The following is a 13,600-nucleotide window of genomic DNA, read 5'->3' as shown; positions in this document are numbered from 1 at the left end:
CTCCAGGTCTCCACCAATGGCTTTGCTGCTGCTGTGCAAGTTTTGCGGAGGTCTCTGCTGTCAGAGCTGCAGCAGCCATGTCTGCCTTGTCTGCTGGGTTACACGTGCTGTGGGGAAAGCAAAGCATCTGCGTGGGCCCAGCCGGAGCCGCCTGACTGCTCACCTTGACTAGGCTGAGGTCGGAGGTGGCGAGACGATGCCAGGGCAAGGGTGCTGGTGCCTCCCCACGTGAAATACCAGCCCTTCACAGAGCGGGCTGGCGATAGAGCTGGATGTGCCCCGCGTTCGTGAGCTCCTGCACCCCCCGCCCCGGCTCTGGATCGGACCGCAGGGGCAGGGCCCGCCTGCCCGCCGCGGTGCTGAGGAGGGGCCCTGCCTGTGAAGGCCGGAGGAGACGCGGGCTCCGTGACCCGGCTGCAAGGGCCGGGCTCATCCTCCCCGCGCTCCGAGACCTGCGCAGGAGTGCAGCCCCGGCCGGCTGGGGCAGACATGCCCACCTTCCCCCGGGGCGGGCGGCGGGGGAGCAGCGAGGCCGCGGCTCCCCCCTTCCCCGCCCCACTGGCGTCCGGAGTGGTGGCGGGGCGGACTACGCCTCCCAGCATGCCGCGCGGCAGTGACTCCCAGCGGGGCCCCGCCCCGCCCTCCCGCGGCACTACACTTCCCAGCGGGCCCCGCGGCCCCGGCACCGCCCCTTCCCGCCCGGGACTAGGTTTCCCGACAAGCCCCGCGCGGCGGCGCCCCCCAGCGTCCCGCGGAGGCCAGGCGCGCTGCATGCCGGGAGCGGTAGTCCCCCCGCGGCGTGCGCGCGCCGCCAGGCGGGCCGGGGCGTGTCCTCGGGGGTATATAGGCAGCCGGAGGGGTAGGGGTCTGCACTCTGCCGCCGCCGCCCCTGTCTCCAGCAGCTTCTATGCAATCTTCGGCCGTCACCGCTCCCCCCTGCGTTGAGCCCGCGCCGGCCTCCCCGACTAGGTAGGGCGGCACGGGGCTGGCCCCGCTCACGGTGTGTGCGTGTCGGGGAGGAGGGGGGCGGGGGGGGCAGCAGGGGAGCGGGGAGCGCGCTTTCGCGCCGCGGGGTGACCGTGGCGGGGGGTGTGAGGGGGCGGTGGCGGGCAGGGTTTCCTCTGGGGGGAAGGACGGGGGGCGCGGGTCGGGCTCGCGCGCCTGCCCCCCTGCCCCCTCCCGGCGGTGGTACGTGCCGCCCCGCTCCTCCGGCGCCAGCTGGGCCCGCTCGGCTCGCGCGGAGCCACCACGTGACCCCTGCGCGGCTGCTGCCATCTTTGTTGGGGGCAGCCGACGCCGCGGAACCTGCCCGTGGGGCGGGTTGGGGGAGGGGGAGCGGCGGGTGGTCCTGCGGCGTCACGTGACGCCGGGCCGTCAGCCCGTGAGGAGCCGCCGTCGGGGTTTGGCGCCAATGGCGGGGGGCGGGGCCGGGGGGAAGGCGGGAAAGGCGCCCATTGTCTGTGAGGGGCGGGAGGGGGGGGGCCGGGGCTGCTGCCCGCCTCGCCCGGCCTTTGTTCCGCCCGGGGAGCTCCGCGACGCCGCCCCCAGCCTCCCTCTGCCGGCCGCGGCGGCTGTCAGCTGGCGGCCGGGGGCCGTGCGGCGGCTGCCCTGGCGAGCTGCCGAGCAGGGGCTGCCCGGCGGGCGGCCGCGGTGAGCCCCCAAGCTGCCTGAGCTGGGCGGACGGGCGCCCTGGGCACGCCCCCGGGTTTCCGACTGGAAACGCGGTGCGAAGCACCCGGTTTTTGTGCTTTGCGGCTCGTTCCGTGCCGCAAGTTTGCGTGGGGAGAGCTCTGAGCTGCGGGGTGCTTGCGGGTCAGTGGCTGCAAGCTGGCAGGGGTGGGTGGTCCTGGCCTGTTGGCCGGGTTTAGTCTGATATAACCTGAAAGTGAAAGCATCTGCTTTCCTACCAGTCTTTTATTCAAACGATAAATAAACCTGAAACTAATAGGTTTCTCTAAAAGACAGCCAGCAGAGCGAACTCGCTGTAGATGGCTGAACACCTGAAAGCAAGCACCGCTCCTGGCTCTGATTTCACACCTCTCATGAAAAGTGTGGCCTGTTATAAACACTTATGCATTATTTTGTTTGCAGGATGGAAGAGGAATTGGCAGCTCCTTCCACATCCACAGACAAGACAGACAGGTGAGGTGGGAGTCAGAATTGTCAGTTACTGAAGAACGCAAAATCCAGGGATTATTGAGTGAAACGAAAAGGTCGCCCTTCAAATCAGTTGCTAAGCTTGAAGTTCAACAGACGTGGATGCTGTAGATGCTGAAAACTTGTGCTGACCAGCAGTCTGCACAAATGTACCTCAACAAAACTCTTTCAAGAGCTAATAAACACACAAATACTAGCTGTTGTTTAGGAAGTTTTTGATCTGTGAGTTAGTGCTGGGGAAGCATTGGAGAGACACTACTATGTGATAGCGTGTAGTGGTACTCCTGTGGGCAGATCCTCTTGTCCTACTCCAAGGTACTGGGATGGGATGGACCTTCTGGAAATGGAGCTATGCAAGATGAACTGAACTGAAACTAAGACTTGAACATATCATTCTTCTCATGCCTCATGCTGTGCTATGAGAAGTCATAACCTAGATCTATTCTTGGCTTAACTAGTATCAATACAGTAGTCAGTGTTGTATTGGTGTGCAACTCTTCAAGTACATTCTTTAGCATCCTTTGTCATATCAGATTCTGATACCCACTTCTTGCAGCAGTTAGTTAATTAATTAACCTGTCTGCCCTCAGTCATCAGAACTAAACATTGGTCCAGATTTAAACAAACAAAACCCAAAAACCAGACACACACACACACACACCCCACCCCCAGTAGTTCCAACCAGTGTAATGTATGCAACTCGTTCTTATACAAAGCTGACTAGGTTTTGAAAGCTGGAAACGAAATTACTATGGAAACTAACAGAATCCAGTATTTGATTTATTTTTTTTTTCCCCTCTCCAGTATGGATGTGGATGGAGAATCAAAGAAACTATTGGGTCTAGGACAGAAACACTTGGTAATGGGAAATATTCCAGCTGCTGTTAATGCGTTCCAGGAAGCTGCGAGCTTACTGTGAGTACTAGACTGTTTTCTGTATTTTTGTAGGGCTTGGGTTTCAGCTTGGCTACACTGATGTGGCTTATACAAGAAAGATTGAGATTTTTACCTCACATATGCTGCTGTATTTGTAATACAGCTGAGAAGAGGACAAGCTATTTAAATTAACCCAAGTGTTGGACAGTACCGTAGTTGGTGTGCAATTTAGGCAGCTTTTGTGATGGTAATTGTTGGTGCAGTTCCCTAATGAGGAAACGGAATTTGATATTTTGCAGTGTGTAGTTCTGATGTCTGCTAATATGAAAATAATGGGATAGTGTTACTTGCTAGTAACTTGTTTACTAGTCTTGATCAGTCTCTGAGGACGATACCTCTTTGGGTTTTAGATTAATTTACTTTGCTGGATGTTTGAGAACCATGTCTAGCTAAATGAGAGGAGCGTTCATTATTTGTTTGAAACAATGGGAGACGAGCTAAGAAACTGATTCTTCCTGTCTGGGAATCTTTAACTTTCAAGTTCATGTATCAAAATCTAAAGTAGGCACAGGCAAAATAATTCTTCGTTACTTTTGCAGGGGTAAAAAGTATGGTGAGACAGCGGATGAGTGTGCAGAAGCTTTTTTTTACTATGGAAAATCCCTCCTGGAGTTGGCAAGGTATGCTAACAGATTCAGAGTCTGCCTGGCATAACAGGATTTCACCCTCGCGTAGACAGAACTTCATTTATACAGGGCGACATGGGGTGGGATGGGCATTGCAGCTTGTGCAGTTAAAATGGTGTTAATTATAAGAGCTAAGGGATAACAAACTTGTTCCCTTTAGAATGGAAAATGGTGTGCTGGGAAATGCCTTGGAAGGGGTGCAGGTTGAAGAGGAAGGAGAAAAAGCTGAAGGTGGTTCTGCATTACCAACTGCTGATGGTATGTAAAGCTGTTGGCCATGTTGTGGAGGCACTGAGCTGTGTTTTCTTGTCTAAATGATCAAAGTTCAGTCCATCGGTATCTCGGGTAGCCTGAATCATTCTGCTGAAGCTCTTAGCAGCCTGAATGGACTTGGTTTTTTGTTCTTCTAATCTTGCTTAAAGATTGAACAAAACCTCTAAAACTTCTGCAAGGAACTGGTCACTGAAAGCATGTGTAAAGTGTCACCAGGTCTGTGTGTCCTGAAACACTTCATTCAGACTTGCTTTATTAAGCTTCACAGTCGACTTGGAACTGCCTTGTAACAGTACAGTGTATATAGTAGGACAGGTCAGAGTCTCTGTAAAAAGTCCAAGAATAGTAACTATTTTGTACTACTTGCAGCTGGAGATAATACGGGAGTTCCTGTCAATCCAGACTATTGAAGCACTGGCACCTCTTGCTTAGCTGTGACTAAAAACGCTAGCGCGCAAAACTGCACACTGCTTGAGCGGCTGCTTGCTATAATGCAGTCTGGGGAAGGGGAAGGGATTTGCTTAGTTCAAGTTACTATGTTAGTTCCTTTACTTTGAAAATGGAGCTTTTAGGAATGTCATCTAATCTGATGACAAAGCAACACACTGGAGGGTCTGAGGGTGGTATTGTCAGTGCCCGTTAATGTCTTTATCACTAAACTCGAAGAAATGTTTATGCTTCCTCAATCATGTAGAAGATTCAAGGGAGGAGTTGAGAGGACAGGTATATAACGCCATGGGGGAAAAAGAAGAGGCCAAAAAGTCTACAGAAGAGTCTCCAGTACTACCTGAGAAGGAAATCAAAGAGGAGGATGCTGAAATGAGAGATATCACAGAAGAAGAACCAACAGAAGAAGCAATTGCTGACAAGGATGTAAAGCTTGAAGAGGCTGAAGAGAAGATGGAGGCTTCTGTGGAAAAGGAAGTCATTTCAGAAGAGCAGAAGCAGCAGGCAGCTGTGGAAAAGGAGGCTACAAAAGAGGAGGCAGCTGTGGAAAAGAAGGTAGTGGAAAAAGAGCAGAAGGTGATGTCTGAAGACAAGGTAGCGGAGTCAACTGAGAAGGAGAGAACAACAGAAGTGGCAGGCAAGGAGGCAAAGGCAGCTGTGGAAGAAGCTGAAGCTGGAGAAGTGGCTGTGGAAGAGAGGGGAGAGGTGGGAGAGCAGACAGCAGAAGCAACAGAAAAAGAACCAGCTGTGGAAAAGAGAGAGGCTGTAGAAGGGCAGGCAGAGGCAGCTGTGGAAGAGAAGGCAGTAGCACAAGTGACAGCAGAAGTGCAGGCAGCAGTTGCTGTGGAGCAGAAAGAAGTTGCAGAAGGGGAAGCAGAGGCAGCTGAACAGAAGGTGGAGGAGAAACAAGAGCCAGTAGAGACAGCTATAGAAAAGAAACTGGATGAATCGAAAGAGACAGAGTCCTCAAAGGAACTTGTGCCCACAGAGGGCAAAGAGCCGTCTAATGACATGGAAGAAAAGGCTGAAGTAGCTGCTAAGGTAGAGAAAGAGGAAAAGAAAGATGACCTGATGGAAGAGGGTGAAGGTGCTAAGGTAGAAAAAGAAGAGAAAGATGACCTGATGGCAGAGGGAGAAGGTAACAGTGAGAGGAGAAAAGTACTTGTGGGTGGATGACTTGATGGATTTGGCTAACAATGGGTAAAAAGTGTTCCATTCAGAATTTTCTGTTTGCCTTAGAATAAGGAAAAGGCTCAGTAAAGGGGCTCTTGAAGGATTTTACATCCAAGTAAAGTTTCAAGGAATAGTGAATAGTCTCAGTTTCTCTAGACTAACGCTTAACTAACTGCAAAGCAAATCTTACTTGAAAGCAAACTTACAGCCCTGTGAAATGTGTGAGTAATGGCTAGGCTGGTGGAGAATACTGAATGGATGTTCACTTGCATGCGTCTGGGTTTATTGCACTAACCTTCGAATAACTTGAAGCACAAGTTGCCTCTGGTTATATTTTATTTTAAAACAGTGGAGCAGAAAAATAAGAACAGCTAAATACATAACAAAATAGTATATTCACTTTCGGTGGGGAGAAGGAACTCTCCATTTGAGTCTTTCTGGTGGTAATTACAAGTGAGGGTTTGGTTGGCAAATCTAAACTTAATTTGCTCCGGAGCCTGAAGGCTTATTGCCACTGTCTAGTACAGTCTTCCTGCTATTTAGCTTTTTCTGCCATTCTGCTTCCCTGCTTCATTACAGCTGTGTTCAGGATGTTAAGGTAACCCAGTAAAATTTGTACACTTCGCTGAAGTATTATTACTTGCATGGCCTTAGTAGGCCAGTGCTTTCTATTGCACAAGTTAATTGATGAGCTGATAATTGAAACTCTGCTGGTCAGTAACTCAGCTTCACAGGAAGAGCCTTATTTTAGGAGTGGCACATATTCAGACTGAATAGTTCTGGACACTGAAAGGATTTGTACTGCTGAGCACAGTGAACACTCAGTGGTGGAGCAGATGCCTAACAACATGTCTGTCTGGACAGAGTGTGACTGAATGTAAGCTAAGAGTAGTTATCCACTCCTCATCCTGTGAAAAGCTGATTATGTGCACATACTGCTGCTTTTTTGTCCCCAACTCTGTTAGTGTGAGGACACTCTTGAACATCCTGATCTGGTGCTATGTCATTCCAGACTCCTGCTACTTAAATTTTAACTTCCTAATATCTTTTCTGTTTTGCCTTTGATTGAGCTGTCCTCATACTTGCAGGTTTGGCCCTCTCAGTGGAGGGTGTGCCTTTTTGGGAGTTAGACTAATGAGCTCACAGGTTCTCTAGTCTTCACCCCAACAAGTTCGTGTTATTCTGGAATTAGTCAGTGGTCATGATACAGGAATTAAGTGTATGACTTCAGCATGCAAGTCAACCAGTGCTCTAAAGTTATTAGCCATACTCCTTCACTGCACATTTTCCCAGAATGTTTTCTACTGGTAGAATAGATCATGCAACACTCCTGCACAGTATCAGAAGTCAAATCAGTGCTACACAATAGCAGGTTCATTAATAATGTTGCCACTTAAATGTCTGACATGAACGCACATTCAGAAACAGTCTTATTTGTACCCAGCTTGGCAGCTATCTTGCTGAAAACGCTTGTTATCTGTAGCATGAAGTCCAGCAACTGACCAGTACCTCCAGGGCTGCTCAGGATCCCGCGGCTTCAGTTGGGAGTTCTCGTACATTTGTGAGAACTGAATGTTCTCAAGTTTCTGTTCTAGATAGTATGGAGTGAAACGTAAAACAAGGACTAAGGTAGCTTGGAACTACTTCAGTCTACAGTGCCTAATGCTTTCAGCGAGATGGCTGCTGCTGCTGAGAGTCTAATGTCTGTGCTCTTCTTGCGTCACACATCTAACCTGTCACTGGAAGGATAGGGGCTGGATAGAATACATTCTGCCTGACTCCATGTGAAGCAAGCGTAGTAACAAGTGTTCTCATTCATCTACTTTCCTTATAGAAACAGAAGAATCTGAAGAGGAAGATAAAGAAAATGAGAAAGCTGAAGATGATAAGGAGAATGAATTGACAGTGGAAGACAAGGTGAAATTGCTGAGCTCTGATACTGGTGCTCATGGAAGAGAAATGTTATGTTAATGTTTTTATAAAAGCTCACTTGTATTTCATTTAGTCCTGTGTAGGAAATAACTTTTGAAAACCACTATTGCCTAAGGAAGGGGCAGTCTTACGTGTAGCCCACATCACATTGTAGGATCTTGCTCGGCTTTGTCTGTAAACTTGGGCTTGTTGAGCTACTCCAAAACAAATGCTTGCAGTCTGCTGATGAGTAATGCAGCCTGGTCAGTGCAGGCAGGGAGAGTTGCTTTAGCTTCTAACTAAAGTTAGTTACTTGTAACAATTTATTCTCTGCTTGTTTTGTTGTCTCACTATGCGTGTTGAATGCACCCAGTCCAGTAAGCCATGATTAGGATGGGAATGTAGTGGGAAGTGTAGTCCTGCTTAAATCTGAGGTGTTAAGACTTAGAAAAATCTGAAGCCTATTAGAGTGTGGTACTAATCATGTTAGACAACTGTCTTGTTCAAAAGCTCATTTAAAAAAAAAGAACATCAGCTCCTTTGCTTTTGGTTCATCTAAATACCACCTTAAACAAAATCTTACTCTTGGGATAATGTTGGTGCTTGGCACCCTGTTATTTCTAGGAAAAAAATATTAAGGCCATATCAACTAACAGTGTAAGCTTATCTTCCACCTAGAACATGTTCACTGCAGGCAAAGCCTTGGTTGATGCAATAACCTCTTCTGCATGTTCTTTTCTTTTTTGTTTTTACCTTCTAGTGGTAAACTGTTTCTCTCGAAGAATTTATTCTTTGATGGCACTGCTTAGAAACTTAGTGGTGTTTGATGTGATACGTAGCCAATCACTTAATCTTTAATGCATTTCTAGTCTTTACAGGAAAGTGAGGAGGATGAAATTGGAAATCTTGAGCTAGCCTGGGAGATGTTGGAGTTGGCAAAAATCATCTACAAGAGGTAAAGACTTTAAGTCCTAATTTGGATGTGGGCTAGAGAAACTCATTGTAAATGGGGGGGTGACATAAGCAGTTAGTGAATGTGTCATATTCTGTTCAGGATTTGAAAACTACTTTTTTTTTTTTTCTTAATTTAGACAAGAAACAAAAGAAGGTCAGCTCCATGCAGCTCAAGCTCATCTAAAGCTAGGAGAAGTTAGTATTGAATCTGGTAAGTAATATTAATTCTCATGTACTAAGTGTTTGGTTCCACTTTCTTTCACTTTTGTACTTAACAGCCTTAACTCACCTCCGTTCATTTTAAGATGAAAACAAAATAGAGTTTGTCTAATTGATAGTGCAGCCATGTGAGAAGCTTTGGAGTTGATGATGAACAAGTTGATGCCTTAAACAGAATAGTCCATGCTTTTCCAGAATGGTGAAAGAAAGCTTTGAGTAAGAAGCAATGTGTTACCAGATCAAAACCAGCTTTGTGTTCTGCTTTAAGGTTTGGTTAGCTTCAGAAACTTGAGAGAGACTTTCCTTACTGAGGCGGTGAGTCGCTGAGCTCAGTAGGAGGTGTCAGTACCATGCCACTTCCAGAACATAAACACTGCAAATGAGAAATGGTTGACTCTTAGACTTCCCACAATCCTAGGGTAGGGTCAGGAAAGACTCTGTGTTACGCAGCAGAAAAAAGGAGTGGGAAGCAAGCCCCACCTTCGTGCCTTGTAATGTGTTTTATCTGTCCTTCATTTAAAAACATGTTTTAATCTTGTTAAATCCAAGTAGAGTGTAATCCTTCTCTATGGCAAGCATTGGAAATAATCTGACAGGTTTTTGGACCAGGGCTGCAAAATGAGGGTTGTGGTTTATGTCACTAGAACACATTCAATGGAGAGCTTGACTGCAGAGGTGCAGGCGACCCCTTAGTTCTAGATTCAAGCTGCAGTTGTGACCAGTTACATTCCATTTATGGTAGGGGGTTAAATAACAGGATATGTGTGGCTGGTTTTGGCTTGGCTGCTTAGTTTGTCTATTTAAGCAACACAGTAAAGAACTCTTGAGAGAACTAGAGGAACTGGACTCTAAATCTTTGAGGGAGGAGGCAGCGTTGTCACTTGATGATCAGACTATATAAGGTCTAATAAAATACGGAGTCACTGAATAAGGGTTTAGATGTTGCTTGTTTGGATAAATGAGTGTAGTTTGTAAAGACTTTGCTTCTTTCTCCTATAGAAAACTACATGCAGGCTATAGAAGAGTTTCAGGCCTGCCTGGCCCTGCAGCAGAAGTACCTGGAGGCTCACGACCGCCTGCTTGCTGAGAGTCACTACCAGCTGGCGCTGGCCTACCACTACAACAGCCAGTTCGATGAGGCGGTTTTGCAGTTTGGTAAATCTGTAGAAGTCATTGACAAGAGAATGGGTAAGTGGATTTCTAAAACTGCTTAGTGAATATGAGAGCTTTCACAAGTCAAAGCAGACTTTTAAAAGTAAAGCCCTAAAAGTAGTTAGGTATGCTTATTCCTTGCTGTGCAAATGTTTGCTGGTCTGAAAATGGTAACAGGCTACACTGATATCAGAGCTGTTGAAGCAGTGTGTGTTAGATACTTGCCTCTGGATATTGATAACTGGGCAGCTTCTTTGTATTGAAGTTTTTTGCCATGATAACTGTTTCATCCTAGCGATGCTTACTGAGCGAATAAAGAAGGCAGAAAGTGGGTCCCCTGAAGACGAGCAGGAGATTGAAGAACTGAAGGGACTGCTTCCTGAAATTAAAGAAAAGATAGAAGATTCAAAGGAGTCTCAAAAGAGCTCAAGAGTAGCTAAACTGGCACTGAAAGCAACCCTGGTTAGTGCATCCTGTGGTTTCCTTTTAACCAAACATTCTTCCAATGAAACTTGAAGTAAACCGGTAACAGGGGGAGCTCAGGCTGATCGTATAGTTTAGGAGCTGGTGGTTGCTCACAAGTGTTATGGGCTATGATGGTGAGAAGGAAACTGAGGCAGCTGACATCTAAAGAGAATATTTAGTAAATAAACTGACAATAAACTGACTGTTTCAAACTAAACTGGAATTTAGGCTTCTAGAGCAATTTAATGTGTCAAGGCTGGAAATGATAGGTCGAGCAAATGTGAGAATGGACTGAGTGTTGCATCTGTCCTGTGTGTAAGTGACGAATGCAGAGCTAAGACATGAAGGAGTTGGGTTTTCTGTCCCTTTCTAAACTAGCATATATGGTCTTGCTGGAAATTCTTCACTGTTTCTTCTGGTTTTCTTAAGGTCGGAACTACATCTGGCTTTGCACAAAGTGAAGACAGTGGTTCTGTTTCCACAGTAAGTTAGTTTAAGATGGATGTTGATAATTCCTGTCAGCTCTAAGGTTTACTGTTTGCTGTTACTCATGTGTCAATGTCTGTCTTGTAATAGATTCCAGTAAGAAAAGCAGCTGATGGTGCATCTCAGTGTGTTACAGACATCTCTCACCTAGTCAGGAAAAAGGTGAGTCCAGAAATGACTAGTTGAACAGTTTGTTAAAGTACCACTGGCTTGCTCTGCATAATTGGATTTCTTGTTCTAAAGCTTTTTTCTTAATTCTATAACGGAAAAAACACTAAAAGTAAAACCAGAAGTAGCGCATGAAACTCCTTTCCACTGGGAGCCAATCAGTCTGGGAACCATCCAGCCTCCAAGAGACTGTTGCTGATGGTTGAGCACCCTGTCTGACCCACGCTGGTTTAACTTCAGAGCTGAGCTGTGTGGCTCTGCAGGCGTTCTCTGAACAAGTGCCCTCCTCTGCTGCGGACTGCAAGAAGAGCAGGGTGACCTTACACATCTTAAGAAAAGGGCAAGCAACCAGGCTGAGTTGGGTTCCCTTCTTTCCAAGTGGAAATGGAGAATTGGGCTTAATAAGCAGCAAAGCCAGTCTAATGGTAGTAATGATAGACTGCCTCGTAGAGGTAATATGTTGAGTGCTTAGGTTCCTTTAAAGGTTTATGTTTTTTTCTAGAACTGTTTGCTAATATAACTAAAATTATCCCCTATAGGATCTTAGTCTTTATTTTGTATGCTGCTGTGGCACAGCCTGGCCTGTGTTATATTGGCCTCTTTCAGTTCAGGTTTGCCTGGAGCAACTTTGATCTGCTTTACACAGGTGATTGTAAGTGTCATAGATGCCCTCAATCTACCCCCTTAACTGTTACCTGGCTCAGCAGTTGCATGTTTCCTTGCCAAACTATAACTAAGGGTAATTCAGCATTATAGATACTAGCACCTAAATAATGTCTTACTGGAAATCCTTTGTGGTCGAGACCTCTGTACCAAAGCTTCAGAGCTTTGGTTAAATCTTAACACTTAAATACCTGTCTTGAACCTGGCAAGTAGAGGTTGAATAGATAATGTGCAATGACATCTAGATGCTAACTTTCTAAAAAATATTTAAACTTTTAATTTGTACATAGTGAAGACTATATACAATTTTGTCTTCAGAGGAAACCAGAGGAGGAGGCTCCACAAGGGGACAATGAAGCTAAGAAATCTAAACCAGAACCGGCTGTCAATGGTGGTGGTGCTGATGCTGCCCCCAGTGGAAATGAGGTTGCAGAAAAAATGGAAGAGGAGGTGGGCAGCTGAGGCAGGAGTCTGTGCCATGCTTTCCCCCCCCCCCGCCCCCCTCCCCCGCCCCACCCCGGACATGGTTTTGTGCCTGGTAGCTGTACTGGTTTTATTGCCTGCTGGTCTCCACAAGGTGCCCCAGATGAGATGGGGAATATTCCCCCTCTGGCAGGATGCATGGTGTGTCTGACACTGGGCTGGGAAGTCACCAGCTGTGAAGATGTGGACCTGTGGGGTGGGACAGAAACATGTTTTGAGTGTTGGAGTTGGGCTGAACTACAGCACAGGGCCTTTCCCCAAAGTAGTTTTTCAGTACTCCTGGGTTTTAATACTTATCATCTGGGCTACAGTTGTTAACATCAGTATTTTAGAACAGTGCTGGGCTCTGAAGACCAGTAAAGCATGTGAGTAGTCAGTTAAGTCTTCAAATGACAGAAACCTTGAACTGCTGCATGAATTGATGCTGTAAGGCAGTGTCTTGTTCTTTAAAAACAAAACCTTTTCTTTTCTTTTAGACAGAGAAAAGGCCACAAGCAGAATCAGGGGCTGCAGTTGAAAGCACAGTATGATAATTCTTTAACCTTGGACACTCCTCTCCTTACAAGGAAAATGGTTTTGTATATAGTGTATTTTTTCACTTTTTGGCAACTTTTGTATGACTTCAATAAAGATTGTAAGCAAATGGTCCTTGTCTTGACCCTCCTCCTGTTACAAGCTCTGCAGCCTTTGCTCCCCACAGCCCCTGGGGGGTGCAGGTCTCTGCTCTGGCTCACTGCTGACCTCCCTGTCCCTTTAGCCTCAGTGGTTCCATCCAGAACAGCCCAAGGGGGCAGGAGCAGACTGTGTGCTGGGGAAGGCAGGGCTGGCTGCTGCTGGGAAGAAGAGTCATGAATGGAATCTACTGCACTGGTGTCTAGGGCAAGTCAAGGTAAGACCTTTTTGTCTTTTGCTGGGGCAGGGGATAGAGCACAAGCTCTGGCTGTGTTTGGTTTTTCTAGGCTGAGCCTGGTGTGGGGTCCTGTGGTGCCTCCCTCAGCCTGGAGCAGCCTCAATGTGTGGGGGAAGGCTGGTAAGAGTTGGCTGGGCCCTGCACCCTTTGTCACTGCCAGGACCCTGAGGAGGTGCATCCCTGGCTGTGCTACCCCTCTGCTGTTCTCCTTTATCTCTGTGTTTGTGGGGGGTGGCTGGGGGAGATGGAGGGGGGGTGGGAGCAGGGCATGATGGCTCCTCAGTGACATGGCCAGGCCCCCTGTCCCTGGGGGATAAGTGTGTGTATATGAAAAGACAGAAGTAAAGAGCAAGAGGCTGAAGCCGTTTATTAAACCTGTAGCACGTGGTCTCCCACCAGCAGGGAGGAGAGTGCTCTGCGTTGGGCTGGTTCCCAGGGCTGAGCTGTGATGGCCTTGTGTCAGGCTTCCCCGAGAAAGGGCTTGTGGTGAGGATGTGCCTGAGGGAGGAGTGAGCTGTAGGAAAAGGGGGAGAAAAGTGGTGGTGTCCCTCTGTGACCACTCTGTGGGCACTGTCCT

The 13,600-nt window shown here is 47.5% G+C and overlaps 1 protein-coding gene across 1 annotated transcript; it reads left to right on the top strand.

Moving 5' to 3' along the window:
• Window positions 1-801: 801 nt before the first annotated feature.
• NASP (nuclear autoantigenic sperm protein) lies at window positions 802-12,756 on the top strand. The gene is made up of 15 exons (XM_074876164.1): window positions 802-969; window positions 2,092-2,142; window positions 2,962-3,072; window positions 3,633-3,713; window positions 3,880-3,977; window positions 4,687-5,577; window positions 7,447-7,529; window positions 8,402-8,478; window positions 8,615-8,688; window positions 9,696-9,884; window positions 10,144-10,310; window positions 10,743-10,796; window positions 10,890-10,961; window positions 11,949-12,080; window positions 12,590-12,756. Exons 1-15 carry the CDS (start codon window positions 908-910, stop codon window positions 12,641-12,643), a joined length of 2,196 nt encoding a protein of 731 aa, XP_074732265.1. The 5' UTR covers window positions 802-907; the 3' UTR covers window positions 12,644-12,756.
• Window positions 12,757-13,600: the final 844 nt, after the last annotated feature.

This window comes from Strix uralensis, chromosome 8 (assembly GCF_047716275.1).
Source record: "Strix uralensis isolate ZFMK-TIS-50842 chromosome 8, bStrUra1, whole genome shotgun sequence".
In the NCBI taxonomy this organism is placed as follows: Eukaryota; Metazoa; Chordata; class Aves; order Strigiformes; family Strigidae; genus Strix; species Strix uralensis.
Note: the sequence above shows the minus strand (reverse complement) of the source record. Positions and strands in the feature narration are given on the sequence as shown.